Source organism: Asparagus officinalis, unplaced genomic scaffold (assembly GCF_001876935.1).
Source record: "Asparagus officinalis unplaced genomic scaffold, Aspof.V1 AsparagusV1_Un473, whole genome shotgun sequence".
Lineage (NCBI taxonomy): Eukaryota > Viridiplantae > Streptophyta > Magnoliopsida > Asparagales > Asparagaceae > Asparagus > Asparagus officinalis.
This window is the reverse complement of record NW_017972738.1, coordinates 98,115-119,900: the sequence shown is the minus strand read 5'-3', so window position 1 is coordinate 119,900 and position 21,786 is coordinate 98,115. Positions and strand designations below refer to the sequence as shown.

The 21,786-nt window shown below is 38.5% G+C and overlaps 1 protein-coding gene and 1 pseudogene across 2 annotated transcripts in view; one reads left to right on the top strand and one right to left on the bottom strand.

The window, feature by feature from the left end:
* Nucleotides 1-11,985, bottom strand: part of LOC109827839 — a 13,181-nt gene extending 1,196 nt beyond the window's left edge. Inside the window, exons 1-3 of one of the 2 annotated variants that reach the window (XM_020394861.1) lie at nt 11,664-11,985; nt 1,816-1,900; nt 1,627-1,731 (exon numbers count right to left, since the gene is read on the bottom strand). In XM_020394861.1, coding sequence (XP_020250450.1) covers nt 1,627-1,731; nt 1,816-1,900; nt 11,664-11,815 — 342 coding nt within the window. In that variant the 5' untranslated portion in view covers nt 11,816-11,985. Of the gene's footprint in view, nt 1-1,626; nt 1,732-1,815; nt 1,910-11,663 lie in introns of both variants that reach the window. The other variant, XM_020394860.1, reaches the window with a different exon arrangement.
* Nucleotides 11,986-21,061: 9,076 nt separating this feature from the next.
* LOC109827838 overlaps nt 21,062-21,786 on the top strand; it is a 5,519-nt pseudogene continuing 4,794 nt past the window's right edge.

Here is a 21,786-nt window from a genome sequence, read left to right as displayed (position 1 = left end):
TAGGATAAGTGCTGAGTGCAATGTGAAAAATATCGACGAGTCAAAAATTTCACTCGCCATAAAGTCAGTGTTTTTTTATTTGGGTTCTTCCAAAGTTGATGATTTGAAGGTTAGTCTTGTAAATACCAAGATTTGAGGGGGAACTTTTGCAAACACTAAGATTTGGAGGGCAGTTCTGCAATTACATGATTTAAGTGACATTATACAAAAAACCAAACTTTTCAAAGTGTATCTAGAGCAGTACTTGCAATTGTTTGTTACGGGGTATAGGACTTACTGGAGTTTCTACTGAGAGTTAATTGTAACAACGGTTGCTAAGTAGATCCCATTAAGGTTACAAATGCGACTCATGTTTCAATCTGCGCATGTTGTTGAATGCAATGAGGCGGCCTCTTGGAGACTATTTGTGTTAGTTCCAGTGGAAACAGTTAATGGCTGGTCCAAAATGTATCAGCCACATTTTATTGCAGCAAACCGAATAAATTTTAAGATATTACCAAAACCATGTGTATATATAAATTAAAAAATTGCAATTAAAGCCTTTATTTTTTGAATTAGGATTCAATGACAAACCTAAAACTGACAATGAGGCCTGGACCGCCTTGTTCCATTCTAATAAAGGTTCCGTGTTCAAGACCCGGCTATAAGCTTTATTCAAGAAAAATCAGCATAAAACTGAGTTAGTGAACCAATAAGGTTCCAGAACATTTTGCAACATCTTTTGATTTGCAAATGACCTGAGATTCAATGAGTAGGTGACAGATACTGGCTAAACCAAGTCACGCCTTTCTATGAGAAAACCATAAAATTATGAGCAATGACAAGTGTACATAGAAGTTATAGCACTCTTGTACTACAACACATGAAAAAGTGGGACATTTGCTTGTAAATTAAAAAGAGAAATTATAAATTCCTATCGACCCCACTTCTTTGTGTCTTGTCGTACAAGAGTAGTATAATTCTTGTGGTACACTTAGCATATTCCTAAAATTATACAATAAAAGAAGAGTTGGAAGTTGAGCCTCGTTTAAGCTCATTCTTTCGGGAGAAAAAGCCAATTACTCTCCACAGTGCTAGATGTTCTTAGAGAGATTAGAAAGGGTCAATATTATACATGACTGATATGGAAGTCGTAGTCTTCTAACTACCTTTACAATTAAAATTTCAGATAAAATAACAACATCAAAGAGATTAGATTCCTAAACATGACCTCATGAAGTCATTATATTGCATACAAGAACTTCTTCATGGATCATAAACAATTTAAAGAGACATGGTGCTTTTTTCCCAACCTACCACAAATTGATGTTAGCACAATGTGTTAAATTGCATTTGAAAAGTTTCGTAATTTTTTATGAATTGCAAGCAACTGAAATTCAATAAGCATTAATGCATGTGGGCATGACGTGGATGGTAAATATTTCAATTATAATGATACAAACAGCATAATGTAAATTGGGAAGTATGTGCACGAGATAAATTTAGGCAGTTTTATGCCAAATGAAAATGAAATTAATTTCACTCATTCACATAATTTCGTTGAACGCAATCCTGTCTGCATCATCTTACAGTTAGAGTTTATATATACAACTCTACGAAGAATGCAAAAAAAAAAAAAGTGTGTACCAATTGTAGCTTCTGTTTCTCCTGTGCCTGGACAGCCTTTAAAAGCTCAGCAAGATCACCACGACATAAATCTGGCCTTAGTAGAAAGGATTCCATCTCAATGACCTGAAAGAAAAATTAAGTTCATCTCCATAAATATGTAATTCAATATGTATACAAGGATAATTTTTTCAAAATCCTGTGATTCACCTGTTTTGAACATTCATTGAACTCTCCTGTAATCTCGCCACAAAGGTGTTGATAAGCAATCTCCCCTCCACCAGCCATATATTGGCTAAAACCACTAATAACAAAAGATTCCATTATGAACACTGATCTCAAGAATTTTTAATCCTATAAAATGCTAATAGAACTATAAAAGTTAAAAATGATCTGCGGAAAGCGAAAAAGAAGGAAATTTTATATATCAATGCCAACATTAAAGACTACAAAAGAGAATGGGACGTGAATCCATACTTTGTACACACACACACACACTACTCATAAAAGAGAATATGGGTGTCAAATTTTTTGACTTCCTATTTTGCCCCCTCTTAATATTTACAATTCCTAAGTTGATAATTCTCCAATTCACTTAATAATCCATTATCCCTCATCCACTAGCATTAATTCAATGCATAAATCTTTTATTAGGAATTTTAATGCATAACGTTTTTTATTATGAAAAGCATAAGTTAGTCAATTCAATTAACCACAATCCACTGTGATTACCTTTGAACTTCTGATGTAAAGATCGACATTCACTATTTTCAAAATTGTAGACTTAAATGCAATTGCCCTTTCAATTACTTTCGCTGATCATTACTCCTTTTGTTCAAACAATGAAGACTTACTTAACCTCCACAAGTATAATGCATGTGCTTTGCAAGTGGATGTACTTCTCATATGTTCCGAATTCTATTTGTAAATAAAAAATTATGAAGCTAACTCGAAGGAAAAAAAATTAAAAATGTAGAGTAAAGCATTGGAAAGAGGTGTTAGAACTAATACATATTAAATATTTAGGGTTTTTTATTTCTAGGCCCATTTGTTTACTCATCTTTACCTCTAAGCCCAATAACTATTCTTAAACCCAAGTTTCTTTTTGTTTTTGCCTTTAAACCCAATTTCTAAAATACTGTATATACAACAAGTTTCTTTTTGTTTTTGCCTTTAAACCCAATTTCTAAAATACTGTATATACAACACTGGTATTCATACCCAAACATGATAAAAACCCTAAAATACCCTTCAATACCCCCACTTAAACCAGACCCCCCCCTCTCTCTCTCCTCATTTTCCTTCTTCCTCTGGTCTTCGTCTTCCTCCTTCCTCAAGGCTTTGTCTTCCTCCTCCGATCCCACCTCTCATGCCCCCTCTAAGAAATCGAAGAAGAAAGGAAGAAAGGCCCATGATTTTAGTGCTTGATGTCTTGAAAAGGCCCACGACGGATCTCGAGGCAGCCGGACACACCTCCACCCTCTCCAACGAGACACTACAATTCTTCAACGATCAACAAGATGCTTGATGATTTTGGCTTCGGGATCTCTTTCGATGACGAGGAGGAGTGATTTCGTGTGAAATCTCATTTCTATATACTCGATTAGGGTTAGGGTCGGGGTCGGGGTTGGGGGGTTAGGGTTAGTTCATTGATGTTCTTTTGTGCTATCCCTTTTTGTTGAACTAAATCTAATTGTAGAATTGGTTTTATCAATTTATGAATGTATCGTTTCTGTTGAACTAAATCTAATTTGTACACAATAGATTTGCAAAGCAAGAGGTGTGAAATCTGGAGAATCTGGAATTTTGTACCTGTAAATTTTGCTTATAAAGAGTTGGAGAGTATGGAGCTTGCTTTGAAGATTGTGAAAGAGAAATTGCTGGGTAGAGTTAATGGAGTCAGTTATGCTATATGTACATTTTGAAGATTTGTGCAATTTTGAAGATTTGTAACATTTTGTAAAGTCTGGAGCTTGCCTTGAATATAATATCAGTTATATTATGTACATTTTGAAGATTTGTAACATTTTTGAAAGCCTGGAGCTTGCCTTGAATATATGATCAGTTATGCTATGTTTTTTATGAAGATTTGTAACATTTTAAAAAGTCTAGAGCTTGCCTTGAATATATGATTAGTTATGCTAAGTATATTTTGAAGATTTGTGTAATTTTGGAGTTTGATTTGTAACATATTGTTTCAGATTGTAAGTTTTTGAAAGTAGATAATAAAAGTGTTGTTAGTGCAATATCGTTATTGTTTGTGCAATTTTGGAGTTTGTAAGACTGGAATTTTGTACAATTTTGTGAGTGCTATTTTGTGAAATTTTGTGTAATTTTATGAGTGCTATTTTGTTCTTGTGCAATTTTGTGAGTGCAACCAAGTGTGATAAACTGCAGATCTCTTTGATTGTAAGTGTAGCATGATAAATTCAAAGTGTAGCGTGATAACCTGTAAGTGTAGCGTGGTAGACTGTAAGTGTAGCATGGTAGACTGTACAGGATAACACGCTACACTTACAGGATAACCCGCTACACTTACAGGATAACCCGCTACACTTACAGGATAACCCGCTACACTTACAGGATAACCCGCTACACTTACAGTCTAACCCGCTACACTTACAGCATAACACGCTACACTTACGGTCTAACCCGCTACACTTACAGCATAACACGCTACACTTACAGTCTAACACGCTACACTTACAGCATAACACGCTACACTTACAGGATAACCCGCTACACTTACAGTCTAACCCGCTACACTTACAGCATAACACGCTACACTTACGGTCTAACCCGCTACACTTACAGGATAACAAGCTACACTTACAGCATAACACGCTACACTTACAGTCTAACACGCTACACTTACAGGATAACCCGTTACACTTACAGGATAACACGCTACACTTACAGGATAACCCGCTACACTTACAGCATAACACGCTACACTTACAGCATAACACGCTACACTTACAGCATAACACGCTACACTTACAGAATAACCCGCTACACTTACAGTCTAACACGCTACACTTACAACATAACACGCTACACTTACAGGATAACCCGCTACACTTACAGCATAACGCGCTACACTTACAGGATAACACGCTACACTTACAGCATAACACACTACACTTACAGGATAACACGCTACACTTACAGGATAACATGCTACACTTACAGTCTAACCCGCTACACTTACAGCATAACACGCTACACTTACGATCTAACCCGCTATACTTACAGCATAACACGCTACACTTACAGTCTAACCCGCTACACTTAAAGTCTAACCCGCTACACTTAAAGTCTAACCCGTTACACTTACAGGATAACCCGCTATATTTGTAGTGTAACACGCTACACTTACAGGATAATCCGCTATACTTACAAATAACCCGTTACACTTGTAGTGTAACACGCTACACTTACAGATAACCCGCTACATTTACAGATAAGTGTAGCGTGTTATGCTGTAAGTGTAGCGTGTTATCCTGTAAGTGTAGCGTGTTATGCTGTAAGTGTAGCGTGTTATCCTATAAGTGTAACGTGTTATGCTGTAAGTGTAGCGTGTTATCCTGTAAGTGTAGCGGGTTATGCTGTAAGTGTAGCTTGTTATCCTGTAAGTGTAGCGTGTTATGCTGTAAGTGTAGTGGGTTATCCTGTAAGTGTAGCGTGTTAGACTGTAAGTGTAGCGTGTTATCCTGTAAGTGTAGCGGGTTATGCTGTAAGTGTAGCGTGTTAGACTGTAAGTGTAGCGTGTTATGCTGTAAGTGTAACGTGTTAGACTGTAAGTGTAGCGTGTTATGCTGTAAGTGTAGCTTGTTATCCTGTAAGTGTAGCAGGTTAGACCGTAAGTGTAGCGTGTTATGCTGTAAGTATAGCGGGTTATCCTGTAAGTGTAGCGGGTTATCCTGTAAGTGTAGCGGGTTATCCTGTAAGTGTAGCGGGTTATCCTGTAAGTGTAGCGGGTTATCCTGTAAGTGTAGCGGGTTATCCTGTAAGTGTAGCGGGTTATCCTGTAAGTGTAGCGGGTTATCCTGTAAGTGTAGCGGGTTATCCTGTAAGTGTAGCGTGTTATCCTGTACAGTCTACCATGCTACACTTACAGTCTACCACGCTACACTTACAGTCTACCACGCTACACTTACAAGTTATCACGCTACACTTTGAATTTATCATGCTACACTTACAATCAAAGAGATCTGCAGTTTATCATACTTGGTTGCAATCACAAAATTGCACAAGAACAAAATAACACTCATAAAATTACACAAAATAGCACTCACAAAATTGCACAAAATTCTAGTCTTACAAACTCCAAAATTGCACAAACAATAACGATATTGCACTAACAACACTTTCATTATCTACTTTCAAAAACTTACAATCTGAAACAATATGTTACAAATCAAACTCCAAAATTACACAAATCTTCAAAATATACTTAGCATAACTAATCATATATTCAAGGCAAGCTCTAGACTTTTTAAAATGTTACAAATCTTCACAAAAAAACATAGCATAACTGATCATATATTCAAGGCAAGCTCCAGGCTTTCAAAAATTTTACAAATCTTCAAAATGTACATAATATAACTGATATTATATTCAAGGCAAGCTCCAGACTTTACAAAATGTTACAAATCTTCAAAATTGCACAAATCTTCAAAATGTACATATAGCATAACTGACTCCATTAACTCTACCCAGCAATTTCTCTTTCACAATCTTCAAAGCAAGCTCCATACTCTCCAACTCTTTATAAGCAAAATTTACAGGTACAAAATTCCAGATTCTCCAGATTTCACACCTCTTGCTTTGCAAATCTATTGTGTACAAATTAGATTTAGTTCAACAGAAACGATACATTCATAAATTGATAAAACCAATTCTACAATTAGATTTAGTTCAACAAAAAGGGATAGCACAAAAGAACATCAATGAACTAACCCTAACCCCCCAACCCCGACCCCGACCCTGACCCTAACCCTAATCGAGTATATAGAAATGAGATTTCACACGAAATCACTCCTCCTCGTCATCGAAAGAGATCCCGAAGCCAAAATCATCAAGCATCTTGTTGATCGTTGAAGAATTGTAGTGTCTCGTTGGAGAGGGTGGAGGTGTGTCCGGCTGCCTCGAGATCCGTCGTGGGCCTTTTCAAGACATCAAGCACTAAAATCATGGGCCTTTCTTCCTTTCTTCTTCGATTTCTTGGAGGGGGCATGAGAGGTGGGATCGGAGGAGGAAGACAAAGCCTTGAGGAAGGAGGAAGACGAAGACCTGAGGAAGAAGGAAAATGAGGAGAGAGAGAGGGGGGGTCTGGTATTGAAGGGTATTTTAGGGTTTTTATTATGTTTGGGTATGAATACCAGTGTTGTATATACAGTATTTTAGAAATTGGGTTTAAAGGCAAAAACAAAAAGAAACTTGGGTTTAAGAATACAAAGAATAGTTATTGGGCTTAGAGGTAAAGATGAGTAAACAAATGGGCCTAGAAATAAAACACCCAAATATTTATTGTAATGGCTATATTAATATTCAAATGTTGACATTATGTATTTGTTAGCAAACTTATTATGTTAGGTTGGTCGAATCTAATTTATTTGCTGAAAATTGAAGAAAATAGCCTATTACAATGAACAGATTTGAGAATAGGCAACTAGCTATAAATGAATACGTAATATACTAATATCATGAAAGTAGAAAATAGAGAAAGCATAAAAAGTAGAAAGACATTAGAAAAAGAAAACTAAAACTTCAATAATATTTTGTTCAAAAAACCCAATAAATGTTAGAATTAAGTAACTTTAAGTAGTAGAATGTACATTAAGGCAATATAAGAGCAATCTTAACTGTCACACATTTAAAAACTGATTAAAATAGGGTAAATTTCACAAAACTCACTAATATTTTGAAGTGTTTTGCATAATACCCCCAATATTCTGTTATCCCACTTAACTTGCAAAACTCTGAAGTGTCTTAGATAATCTCCATGTACTTTAACTGTTCCCACTCAACTTCCAAAACTCTGAAGTATCTCAGATAACCCCCTATACTTTGGACTTTTCCCACAAAACTTTTTAGGGTTATTTGAGGCACCTTGGGATCTTGAGGGGTTAAGTGATAAAGTTTAAAAATAATGTTTTAGGAGGGTTAAGTAGGAAAACTTATGGGGGTTAAGTGGGAAAAACATATTATTAGTTAATTATTAGTCAATGAGTACATTACTCAATTCAAATAACCTTAATCCATTGTGATTTCCTTTTCAAGTTCTGATGTAAGACTGACATTCACTATCCTCAAAGTTGTAGACTTAAATGCAATTGCCCTTTAACTACTTTCGCGGATCATTACTCCATTCATTCAAACCTTGAAGACTTACTTAACCTCCATTATTTATTCAATGCAGAAGTTCTAACATATTGCCCATTTTATTTTTTTTTCCATATTTTGTAGCTGTATGAAATTGGGAATATATGCTCTTCAATTCTTTGGATGGTCTCCCTCCCTCTCTATCTCTCCCCACTCTCTTTCATTATTTTCTAACATGGGTTGTATTTTTGTCTCTTTGCAGGTCAATTGCTCTCATCAAAATCATGATTGATCTCACAGCAACGAGATCATTCCATAGACCTTATAGCTCCATTGGAGATCTAATTTGTAATTCTTTTCAATTTTCAAAACATTTTATATAATTCCTCTTTATCCCTTCATATTTTATTTTATTCCTTCTCATTTTTACTCCTCCATATTTTATTTGATTTCATATTTTATGTCATCAGGGTCTGAAACAATTTCATTCTAAGTTATACTTGCGACCATCGGTAAGATTTTTTCCCACTTTTATTTTCTTCTTTTGTAATTATTTTTAAATGTGTATGTTAGTTGTATAAAATCGAGTGTATATAAATTTGATGGTTATATATACACACACACATATATAAATTATATAATATGTTTAATTTTACTGAGATAAAAAATATATATTGATAAATAATAATATCATATATAAAATAATAATATTAAACAAATAATAATATCATATAATATTTTAAAAGAATATTTTTGAAATAATATTAAACGGATTATAAATAAATCTACAAAAAAAATAAATTTATATAATTAAACATATTAATATTATATTTATTTACGGTGCATGAACCCTTCAAGTCAAACCAATATTGCTGATGACACAAAAAATAGAAGATTTATCCTATTTGTTTTATCTTTGATAGAAAAAATGCGCATAACAATGATATAAATGTCTCTTTGTAATTGTTGGACATTAAAATTTTCTCTTTTGTAGAAGAGAAATAATGTAAGTGGAGTAGCGTAGCTATCACTATAATGTTAATATAAAAATATTGAACTTGAGGATTAATGGCAAGCAATACAAGCATCAAACTTGGGCTTTTTGTTTGGACTTCCTAACAAACAGCAAGTTCCACCTCAAAAGTATTAAAGATTTATTAAAAGAACAACAACCGAAATATCACATTTATTAATATTACCTACAAAGATTTGTCTTCCATTTTGTTAAAGAAGATATTACTAATTATTTCACAAGTATGCTCACGTGCAAAGCACGTGCACTATACTAGTCTTAGAAAGTCTATGAGAAAGTCATTATCAAGACTTCAACTGAAGTGCATATATTGTGCACATCCACACATAATATATCTTGTACAGGGAAACGGCGCTACACTAAAACCTTATGAAAGAAGTATTACGTACATTATCACGTTCCATAAATGATGAGGACCCCTAAGCCCTAATAAAAAAGGAGACGCCCATAACCTAGACATCCGTGCAGAAAAAAATTCAAATTTTGAACTAATATTGATTATTCAGATTGTTGTCTTTGAATTAATAAGTCTCTATTTCATGGGTCAGTCTGATACTCATATTTCACTGTTGAATTCCTCACCTCATCATTCTTATCTGATTTTTTACGACATTGATTGCTTATCTATACCACTCGCTTACACTCTTAAGCGCATAATTGTTGCCTGTGCCAGCAAAGAATCAACATAACCTAAAACAAGCAAATTTGAGCATAACTCACAAAATATGGACTCAAGCACTTGATGAAGCAAATAGAAAACCAAAAAAGCATGTAAATTAGGTTAGCTCCCATTTGCTAATATAGATGGTTCTGTAGGTTGAGCCAAATCAAGAGTTGTAAACATTGCCCCCAACTGGAAGGTTATTGTTAATTCCAATTAAAGATTAGGGATCAAGGAAAATGCGAATTTGCACCGCGGTTGATTTAACTATTTCTAAATTAACAGTAATCATCAAGTTATGCTCTGAGCATTTGACAAAACAATGCCAAGTTCTTTCTTCATTTGTTTCTTTATTATTTTCATATGGGTCCTTTCGTGTGTTGAATTCGCAAGGGCTTCGCAGGAAAGAGGAAAATGCAAATGTCATGTGATGAATGAAGATTTTGGAGGGAGAATACCAAATTCTAGAAAAATAAGGAAAGAGCAAGAATGCTAAGGAGATACAAAAGAAATCTCATAGGAGACCAAACCAACACAGTAACAAATAGGTAACAACTTCTATAAGTCCACTGATATTGCATATCTTCAACTTACATGTTGCTATCATCGTCATAATCACTTCTTCCCATCAGAAAGTGGTCCCCATCAAGCAGAACTCCATAACTAGAATTCCCAAAAGAAATTTTAACAAAATTGTATACTATTCCTTGGCTCTCTCCTTAAAGAGCCAAGTTTTAGTCCTGAAAATTATTGGAATGAAATGGGCTTGGCATAAAGCTCAGAGTGCTTGTTACAAGAGGAAAATTTTACCTCAATGACCATGTAATTTAAGCTGACACATTCAAGTATGGGAATGGGCAGGCTCCTAAATCTTAGAATGCTTGTTATTGACTCACTGTTAAGGGCATTAAACCTCGGTGATCATACATACACTTTAAGCTCAAGCAAACAAGGTTCAAGTCCTACAAGATTCTCATAAATTGAGAATCGAGGACTAGAACAATCCTCTTTGAAGTGAAAAGGATGACTTTTGGGCTGCTTTTCACTTCAAAACATATGATACAGTGAATCACATTCCAAACATCATCATCATGTCATCGACAACAACAAAGCCTTTAACCAAAGTTATGGGGTCGGAAACAAAGAATCCTATTCTTCTATTCAGTTTAGCGTTATCTCCCCAGTAAACCTAACCACTAACATATCCTTCATAATTGCACCCAACCAACTTCTTGTGTGCCTATCTCTACTCTTCCTTACTCCATCAATCTAAAACTTTGTCACCTCTCTTGACTAGTGTATTTTGTGGCCAAACCATCACGATCAATTTTCTCTAACCTTATATAAATGCACTTACATATATTTTTTTCTTTGACACATCCCTTAAGAGTATATCCACAAAGAAATGCCTCAGGGACTCCAAAATAGGGGACCTGCATGGGACAGGCGAGGTGTCGCCTCCCTGTCCCGTGATGCATTGTTCACGCCCTATGATGTACTGTTCATGAACAGTGCATCACGGGATAGGGATGCGACACATTATGAACAGTGCATCACGGGACAGGGGAGGCGACATCTCACCTGTCCCATGCAGGGTCCCTATTTTGGGTCCCTGTAGCAGCACTCATTCTCATTTCTGCTACACTCATATTTCGCACATATGTACTGTGGTTCTCAAAATGTTATTCAACATCCGAGGCATAGCATATAAATATTGACTTCAAACATATCTAGACAGAAAAATATTCCTACATCTAACATAAAAATGAGTTCAATACCACACTGATCTACTTGGGTCTCATGAATTTATTACCAGTAAGGAAAATATTACATATACCGGACCAATATGCCTAACTATCAAAATTATTCCAATACAGCAGAAATTTTGCAATGGAAATGAAAAGGGTTTCACTAAACCAAGTCCAATAACAAAAAAACCAACGACCCAGTTCAAATTTTGCAACAAATTTTAACAATCAGATCAAAAATAGCAAAAAAGAGTGCAAAATGGAAGAGGGCTCAGTGACCAAAGATTACCTCCTGAGCTTGGCGTAAGCTTCAGCTCTCCTCTGCTGAATACCAAGAAATCTTCGAAGGAGATCGATGACTTTTGTGGATTTAGATCTATCATCGACGCTTATCGCTTCTACTTTCTTCATCAAATCATCATCTCCCTCACAAACTTCCATTCCTGTTTTTTTATTTTATTATTCCTCTCTCCTTTTCCCCCTTCTTCTTTCTTTGGTCGTAAATAAATCGCTTCGAAAGAGAAACTCGTTTCTAATTGGATATGCATATGGATCTTTACAGATCCAAACCCAATAATAATCCAAACGAGAGAGAGAAGCAAGTAGGCAAAAGTTTTACAAATTCCCCAAATTATAGGTGTTTTTATGTTTACACTCCAATTTATTGCAACTACTAATTTCTCCACGTTTTTTTTCTTTATTTTTAACCCAACAGTTAAATAATCTGGTTAAAGTATTTAATATTGTATTTTATTAAACTGCTTTAATTTTAGTACAAGTTATTAAATTAACTTTATTTAGGGAAAAATGTGTACAGGTCCCAAAAGCAGAAACTTCATGTGACGAGGCCCTTCATAGTTTTCCCCATGTGGATCAGCCCCTTGATGTGTAACACTTTGTACTACAGCCTCTTTTTATCCATTATTACATGTCAGCTAAGCTAAAATCCCCAAATTATCCTTATCCTCTCTCCTCAATCCCTCAGATCTAGCACTCATATTCTCTCTCTCTCTCTCATCTCCTCTCTCTCTCTCTCTCTCTCTCTCTCTCTCTCCTTTCTCTAAAACTAAGAGCTTTCTCAAGCTTGTCGCCCTCCTCGCCCTCGCCGCCTCCGCTCAGGCCCCCAAGGCTCCCCTCGAGTTCACCGCCGCCTCCCCTCTCCTCCTCTGCCCGTCCTCGTCGCCGTAGATCGCCGCCGCTCCCCCGCCGTAGATCGCCGCCGCAGAGCTTGAGGAAAACGCTCGAAAAGCTCGGGCAATTGCAGATTGTTGAGGAGTGCAGGGAGATGATTCGAATGTATGATGTTAATGGAGATGGTGTTTTATGCTTTGATGAATTTAAGAAGATGATGCTACAAGAGTAGGTTGGTTTTTGAGATTGATCTTTACCGTAAATGATGATGTTGTTGTGCCCCGTTGAGATTTGGACATTACTTTTTCTTTTTTTTTTATTTGAGATGACTTTGATCAATTGAGGGTTCATGTTGACAATATATCTACGTTTTTAATTTCTCACACGACTGTGGATTTATCCTTATGAGCTTCTGTATTTGCAAATTGTGATCGATTCTGTTGTGGATGTTTTTTTAGTCACCAAACCGAGACGCACAGAGCATTAATCCATTAGCTAGAAGAAGAAAAGAAAAAAAAGGAAAAAAAAAAGAAAAAGAAGAAAGAAAGGTAAGGAGAAGTAGAGTAGAAGAGGAATGAAGAGAAATGTCGTAATTAAGAAAGAACGAAAATGTGTATTAATGTATCTCTATGAATGAAATGCCCCATGTTAGTTCTAGCTAGTTCTAACTCTAATTCATCTTAGTTCTAGGTTCTTAGGCTCTCAAGTTAGTTCTAACTTGCCCCATGTTAGTTCTAACCCGTCTCATGTTAGTTCTAGCCCGTCCCATGTTAGTTCTAGCTAGTTTTAGCTCTAATTCATCTTAGTTCTAGGCTCTTGGGAACGGAAAAAAGCTCTTCCCATCTCCGACGGAGCCCACCGAGACATCCCGATGACCCCGGCAACCTCCTCCCACCTCCGGCAAGTCCGGACAGTGGCAAAAAGCTCCGAACAGCGAAGAACAAACCCCAACGGCGAGAAATTACACTACAGAAAACTACAGTTTTGTGCCGACTTTGCACGCACTTTCCGATCACCTCCAATCTCCGTTTCCTCCGATTTCTTCTTTGGTGACTAGTCTTACATGTTGCCTATCACCTCCAATTTGTATCACACTCTAACTCATTCTCTATCTCTCTCGGTAACGTCCGAAACATCACTCGACGGCATCAGCGAGCAGAAAACAGCAGCGTCATGCCGACTTCGCGCGCGTTTTCCAGCCACCTTCGGTCTCCGTTTGGTATCTTCCTTTTACTTGGGCTCATTTTCTACTTCTCGTTATATCGCTTCGAATATTATTAGTTCTAACTAGTTCTAGCTCTAATTCATCTTAGTTCTAGGCTCTTGGGCTTTCAAGTTAGTTCTAACTTGCCTCATGTTAGTTCTAGCATGTCCCATGTTAGTTCTAGCCCGGCCCATATTAGTTCTAGCTAGTTCTAGATCTAATTCATCTTAGTTCTAGGCTTTTGAGCTCTCAAGTTAGTTCTAACTTGCCACATGTTAGTTCTAACACACCTCATGTTAGTTCTAGCTCATCTTATGTTAGTTATAGCTAGTTCTAACTCTAATTCATCTTAGTTCTAGGCTCTTGGAAAAGGAGAAAAACTCCTCCCACCTCCGACGGAGCCCACCGAAACACCCCAATGACCCCGGTAACCTCTTCCCACCTTCGACAAGCCCGGACAGCGGCGAAAAGCTCCGAACAGCGAAGAACAAACCCGAACAGCGAGAAATTGCACTGCAAAAAACTACAGTTTTGTGTCGACTTCGTACGCACTTTCCGATCATATCCAATCTCCTTTTCCATCGATTTCTTCTTTGGTGATTATCCCTACATGTTGCCTATTACCTCCAATTTATATCACACTCTAACTCATTCTCTATCTCTCTCGGTAACGTCCTAAACATTGCTCGACGGCAGCAGCGAGCAGAAAACAGCAGCGTCGTGCCGACTTCGCGCGCGTTTTCCGGCCACCTCCGGTCTGCGTTGTCACCACCATCTTCGCCGATGTGTAGCCCTTTATATTGTCTATCACAAGATATCTCCCTTTCACTTGGGCTCATTTTCTACCTCTTGTTATATCACTTCGAATATTATTAGTTAGAACTAATATGAATTAGAGTTAGAACTAGCTAGAACTAACATGAGGCAGACTAGAACTAACATGGATCGGGTTAGGACTAATATGTGGTAAGTTAGAACTAACTTAAGAGTTCAAGAGCCTTAACTAAGATGAAGTAGAGCTAAAACTAGCCAGAACTAATATGGGACAGGCTAGAACTAACATGAGGTGGGTTAGAACTAATATGAGACAAGTTAGAACTAACTTGAGAGCTCAAGAGCCTAGAACTAAGATAAATTAGAGCTAGAACTAGTTAGAACTAATATGGGATGGGATAAAACTAATATGGGACGGACTAGAACTAACATGGGGCAAGTTAGAACTAACTTGAGAGCCCAAAAGCCTAGAATTAAGATGAATTAGAGCTAGAACTAGTTAGAACTAACAATATTCGAAGCGATATAACAAGGAGTAGAAAATGAGCCCAAGTAAAAGAAAGATATTGTGTGATAGAAAATATAAATGGCTACACACTGGCGAAGACAGTGGTAAAAACAAAGACCGGAGGTGGCTGAAAAACGCGCGTGAAGTCGTCACGGCGCTGCTGTTTTCTACTCCCACCTCAACAGCGTCGTGCCGACTTTGCGCGTGTTTTTCGGCCACCTCCGGTCTCCGTTTTTACCATCGTCTTTGCCAGTGTGTAACTCTTTATATTGTCTATCACACGGTATCTTCCTTTCAATTGGGCTTATTTTCTACTTCTCGTTATATCGCTTCGAATAGTGTTAGTTCTAACTAGTTCTAGCTCTAATTCATCTTAGTTTTAGGTTCTTGGGCTCTCAAGTTAGTTCTAACTTGCCCCATGTTAATTTTAACCCACCACATGTTAGTTCTAGCTCGCCCCATATTAGTTCTAGCTAGTTTTAGCTCTAATTCATCTTAGTTCTAGGCTCTTGAGCTCTCAAGTTAGTTCTAACTTGCCCCATGTTAGTTCTAACTCACCCGATGTTAGTTCTAGCCCATCCCATGTTAGTTCTAGCTAGTTCTAGCTCTAATTCATCTTAGTTAAGGCTCTTGGGCTCTCCTCTCAAGTTAGTTCTAACTTACCTCATGTTAGTCCTAACCAGCCCCATGTTAGTTCTAGCCCGTCTCATGTTAGTTCTAGCTAGTTCTAATTTTAATTCATATTAGTTCTAACTAACAATATTCAAAGTGATATAACAAGAGGTAGAAAATGAGCTCAAGTGAAAGGAAGATATCTTGTGATAGACAATATAAATGGCTACACACCGGTGAAGATGGTGGTGAAAACAGAGACCGGAGGTGGCCAAAAAACGCGCGCGAAGTCGGCACGACGCTACTGTTTTCTACTCGCTCCTGCGGTCGAGCGATGTTTCGGACGTTACCGAGAGAGATAGAGAATGAGTTAGAACGTGATACAAATTGGGGGTGATAGGCAACATGTAGGGCTAGTCACTAAAAAAGAAATCGACAGAAAAGGAGATTGGATATGATCGAAAAGTGCGTGCAAAGTCGACACAAAACTGTAATTTTCTACAGTGCAATTTCTCGCTGTTCGGGTTTGTTCTTCGCTATTCGGAGCTTTTCGCTGCTATCCGGGCTTGTCGGAGGTGGGAGGAGGTTGCCGGGGTCGTCGGGGTGTTTCGGTAGGCTCCGTCGGAGGTGGGAGGAGCTTTTCTCCTTTCCTAAGAGCCTAGAACTAAGATGAATTAGAGTTAGAGCTAGTTAGAACTAACATGGGGTGGGCTAGAACTAACATGGGGTGTGTTAGAACTAACATGGGGCAAGTTAGAACTAACTTGAGAGCTCAAAAGCCTAGAACTAAGATGAATTAGAGCTAGAACTAGCTAGAACTAATATGGGGCGGGCTAGAACTAATATGGGGTGGACTAGAACTAACATGGGGCAAGTTATAACTAACTTGAGAGCCCAAGAGCCTAGAACTAAGATGAATTAGTGCTAGAACTAGTTAGAACTAATAATATTCGAAGTGATATAAAAAAAGTACAAAATGAGCCCAAGTAAAAGGAAGATACCGTGTGATAGACAATATAAAGGGCCACACACCGGTGAAGACGATGGTGAAAACGGAGACCGGAGGTGGCCGAAAAACGCGCGCGAAGTCGGCACGACGCTGCTGTTTTCTGCTCACTGATGCAGTCAAGCGATGTTTCGGATGTTACCAAGAGAGATAGAGAATGAGTTATAGTATGATACAAATTAGAGGTGATAGACAACATGTAGGACTAGTCACCAAAGAAAAAATCGGCGGAAACGGAGATTGTAGGTGATCGAAAAGTGCGTGTGAAGTCGGCACAAAACTGTAGTTTTCTGTAGTGATATTTCTCGCTGTTCGGGTTTATTCTTCACTGTTTGGAGCTTTTCGCCACTGTCCGAGCTTACCGGAGGTAGGAAGAGGTTGTCGGGGTCATCGGGATATCTCGGTGGGCTCCGTCGGAGGAGGGAAGAGCTTTTTTCCGTTCCCAAGAGCCAAGAACTAAGATGAATTAGAGTTAGGACTAGCCAAAACTAAAGTGGGGTGTGCTAGAACTAACATGGAGTGAGTTTGAACTAATATGGGGAAAGTTAGAACTAACTTAAGAGCTTAAAAACCTAGAACTAAGATGAATTAGAGGTAGAAATAGCTAGAACTAACATGGAGCGGGCTAGAACTAACATGGAGCGGGCTAGAACTAACTTGAGAGCCCAAGAGCCTAGAACTAAGATGAATTAGAGCTAGAACTAGTTAGAACTAATAATATTCGAAGCGATATAACGAGAAGTAGAAAATGAGCCTAAGTAAAAGAAAGATACAGTGTGATAGACAATATAAAGGGCTATACACCGGCAAAAACAGTGGTGAAAACGGAGACCGGAGGTGGCTGAAAAACGCGCGCGAAGTCGGCACGACACTGCTGTTTTCTACTCCCACCTCAGCAGCGCCGTGCCGACTTTACGCACGTTTTTCGGCCACCTCCGGTCTCTGTTTTTACCATCGTTTTCGCGAGTGTGTAGCCCTTTATATTGTCTATCACACTGTATCTTCCTTTCAATTGGGCTCATTTTTTACTTCTCGTTATATCGCTTCAAATATTGTTAGTTCTAACTAGTTCTAGCTCTAATTCAACTTAGTTGTAGGCTCTTGGGCTCTTAAGTTAGTTCTAACTTGCCCTGTGTTAGTTCTAGCCCACCCCATGTTAGTTATAGCCCGCCCCATGTTAGTTTTAGCCCGCCCCATGTTAGTTCTAGCTAGTTTTTGCTCTAATTCATCTTAGTTCTAGGCTCTTGAACTCTCAAATTAGTTCTAACTTGCCCCATGTTAGTTCTAGCCCACCCCATGTTAGTTCTAGCCCGTCTCATATTAGTTCTAGCTAGTTCTAGGTCTAATTCATCTTAGTTAAGGCTCTTGGGCTCTCAAGTTAGTTCTAACTTGTCTCATGTTAGTCCTAATTAACATGCCCTATGTTAGTTCTAGCCTGCCCCATGTTAGTTCTAGCTATTTCTAACTCTAATTCATCTTAGTTCTAACTAACAATATTTGAAGCGATATAACAAGAGGTAGAAAATGAACCCAAATGAAAGGAAGATATCGTGTGATAGATAATATAAATGGCTACACATCGGAGAAGACGATGGTGAAAACAGAGACCGGAGGTGGCCGAAAAATGCGCGCGAAATCAGCATGACGCTGCTGTTTTCTACTCACTGCTGCCGTCGAACGATGTTTCGGAAGTTACCGAGAGAGATAGAGAATGAGTTAGAGCGTGATACAAATTGGAAGTGATAGGCAACATGTAGGGCTAGTCACCAAAGAAGAAATCGACGGAAATGGAGATTGGAAGTGATCGAAAAGTGCGTGCGAAGTCGGCACAAAACTATAATTTTTTGCAGTGCAATTTCTCGTTGTTCGGGTTTGTTCTTCGCTATTCGGAGCTTTTCGCCGTTGTACGGGCTTATCGAAGGTAGGAGGAGGTTGTCAGGGTCGTCGGGGTGTCTCGGTGGGCTCCGTCGGAGGTGGGAGGAGCTTTTCTCCTTTTCTAAGAACCTAGAACTAAGATGAATTAGAGTTAGAACTATCTAGAACTAACATGGGGTAGGCTAGAACTAACATGGGGTGTGTTAGAACTAACATCGGGCAAGTTAGAACTAACTTGAGAGCTAAAATGCCTAGAACTAAGATGAATTACAGCTAGAACTAGCTAGAACTAACATGAGGCGGATTAGAACTAATATGGGGCGGACTAGAACTAACATGGGGCAAGTTAGAACTAACTTGAGAGTCCAAGAACCTAGAACTAAGATGAATTAGAGCTAGAACTAGTTAGAACTAATAATATTCAAAGTGATATAACGAGAAGTAGAAAACGAGCCCAAGTAAAAGGAAGATACCATGTGATAGACAATATAAAAGGCTACACACCGACGAAGACGGTGGTGAAAACGGAGACCAGAGGTGGCCGGAAAACGGCACGGCGCTGCTGTTTTCTGCTTGCTGATGCCGTTGAACAATGTTTCGGATGTTACCGAGAGAGATAGAGAATTAGTTAGAGTGTGATACAAATTGGAGGTGATAGACAACATGTAGGGCTAGTCACCAAAGAAGAAATCGGCAGAAACGGAGATTGGAAGTGATCGGAAAGTACGTACGAAATTGGCACAAAACTACAGCTTTCTGCAGTGCAATTTCTCGCCGTTCGGGTTTGTTCTTTGCTGTTCGTAGCTTTCCGCCACTGTCCGGGCTTGTCAGAGGTGGGAGGAGGTTGCCGGGGTCATTAGGGTATTTCGGTGGGCTCCGTCGGAGGTGAAGGAGCTTTTTTCCGTTCCCAAGAACCTAGAACTAAGATGAATTAAAGCTAGAACTAGCTAGAACTAACATGGGGCGGGCTAGAACTAACATGGGACGGACTAGAACTAACATGTGGCAAGTTAGAACACTTGAGAGCCTAAGAACCTAGAACTAAGATGAATTAGAGCTAGAACTAGTTAGAACTAAAATGGGGCATTTCATTCTTAGAGATACATTAATACACATTTTCATTCTTTCTTAATTACGACATTTCTCTTCATTTCTCTTCTACTCTACTTCTCCTTACCTTTATTTTTTTCATTTTTTTTCTTCTTCTAGCTAATGGATTAATGCTCTGTGCATCTCGGCCTGGTGACTAAAAAAACATCCACAATAGAATCGGTCACAATTTGCAAATACAGAAGCTCATAAGGATAAATCCACAGTCGTGTGAGAAATTAAAAACGTAGATATATTGTCAACATGAACCCTCAATTGATCAAAGTCATCTCAAATAAAAAAAAGTAATGTCCAAATCTCAACGGGGTACAACAACATCATCATTTACGGTAAAGATCAATCTCAAAAACCAACCTACTCTCGTAGCATCATCTTCTTAAATTCATCAAAGCATAAAACACCACGGTCAGCAGGCGTGCCGCCGGCGCCCATCTGCCATGTACATTATAGTCCGGCCACCCTTGCGATATGCATCGTCCTACGCGCGCCAGCCGTCCGTCAACACGTCTTCGCATTGGCCAGCGAGCTTTGCTTCCGACGCCGTTTTCTTCAAGCGCGTGCGGCGCAATCCTATGGCAAGGCGGCGGACGGCTCATCTAGTCCCAGCGCGGAGCGCTCCGACCGAGGCGGAGGAGGGGAGGGGATCTGCGGGCGCGGCCGACGCCGAACCCGCGAGGGGAGCCTTGGGGCCTCTGACGCAGGAGGCGGCGACGACCCCGAGGACGCGGCGAGGGAGCCGGCAGGGTTGACGAGCGTTGGAGAAAGCTCTTAGTTTGAGAGAGAGAGAGAGAGAGAGAGAGAGAGAGAGAGAGAGAGGAGATGAGTGCTGGGTCTAAGGGATTGAGGAGAGAGGATAAAGATAATTTGGGAATTTTAGCTTAGCTGGCATGTAATAATTGATAAAAAGGGTCTGCAGTACAAAGTATCACACATCAAGGGGCTGATCCACATGAGAAAAACTATGAGGGGCCTCGTCAGATTAAATTTCTGCTTTTGAGGCCTGTACACATTTTCCCCCTTTATTTAACTTAATTAATTTAAAATAACAACTTCCTCTACCATTCTGCACCATCGATATTTGGCTATTTTATTCTCCCCAAATTATTTTTTGATATGAAAATATATTTGTACTAATTCAACTTGTAAAATTTGAATAGTCGATAGGCCGGAAAGTAAACTTAAGAGAACAAAAAATCGGAAATTTAAAATTAGAATAATAAGGGGAGAAAGAAATTTATCAGAGGTATACATAAAAGAGAATATTGATAAAAGGATACATTGCAGATAAATCTCCTCATCTATAGCATTTAGTAGCATTTAGCATTTATATTTCTTGACTTCTCTAAAATTATTTACCCAAAAACTTATTATTCTAAAGATACCAATACAAGAGAGGGGTGGTAAGTGCAAGGTGTGTGTAGGGTAAGGGGGGTTTTATGCAATTTACCTAAACAGAAGGATCAGAAACATTGCGCTTCTTCTCAAACGATTAAGCGAACCCCCGGCCCTCTAAGCCCTAATAATTTGGGCGCCATTGAGCCATTGACATTGCTTCTCCTTTGAGTATTCGTTCTTGTTCCTGTCCTCAGTCTCAACGATCTCCATGATTTCTGCTGCATTTTGTAAGCTTCTCTAATTCCCTTTTCCTCCATTTCCAAAGTTTTCTACTGCAATAATTATGCTTAGTTTCCTCCATAGAATCAGAAATTCCAACAAATTCTTGTTTGATTACAGACAAGGATCAAACCCATCAACAACCCATCTCAGATTCATCTCAAAAATCCAACAAGAAAAACCCACTAACAATCATCAATCTCCATTAACAATCTCTTACCTTACAAACTCATGTGGCCTCTCTCCTCAATCTGCCCTTCATGCTGCCAAAAGAATCCAACTTAAGACAACTCAGAATGCTGATTCAGTCCTAACTTTCCTCAAATCCCATAGTTTCACAAATACCCAGATCACAAAACTCATCACCAAGAGCCCATCACTCCTCCTATCCAGCGTTGAGAAAACCCTGAAGCCAAGACTCGATTTTTTCGTAGATGTCGGTTTCTCTTTTGGTGAATTTGCAAGTCTTGCTTGCACTGACCCAATTTTATTCAGGTCAAGCTTACAAAATAGAATCAAGCCCAATTTTGAGCTTCTCAGCTCAATGCTTGGCAATAACAAAAAGTTTATTGTTGCTT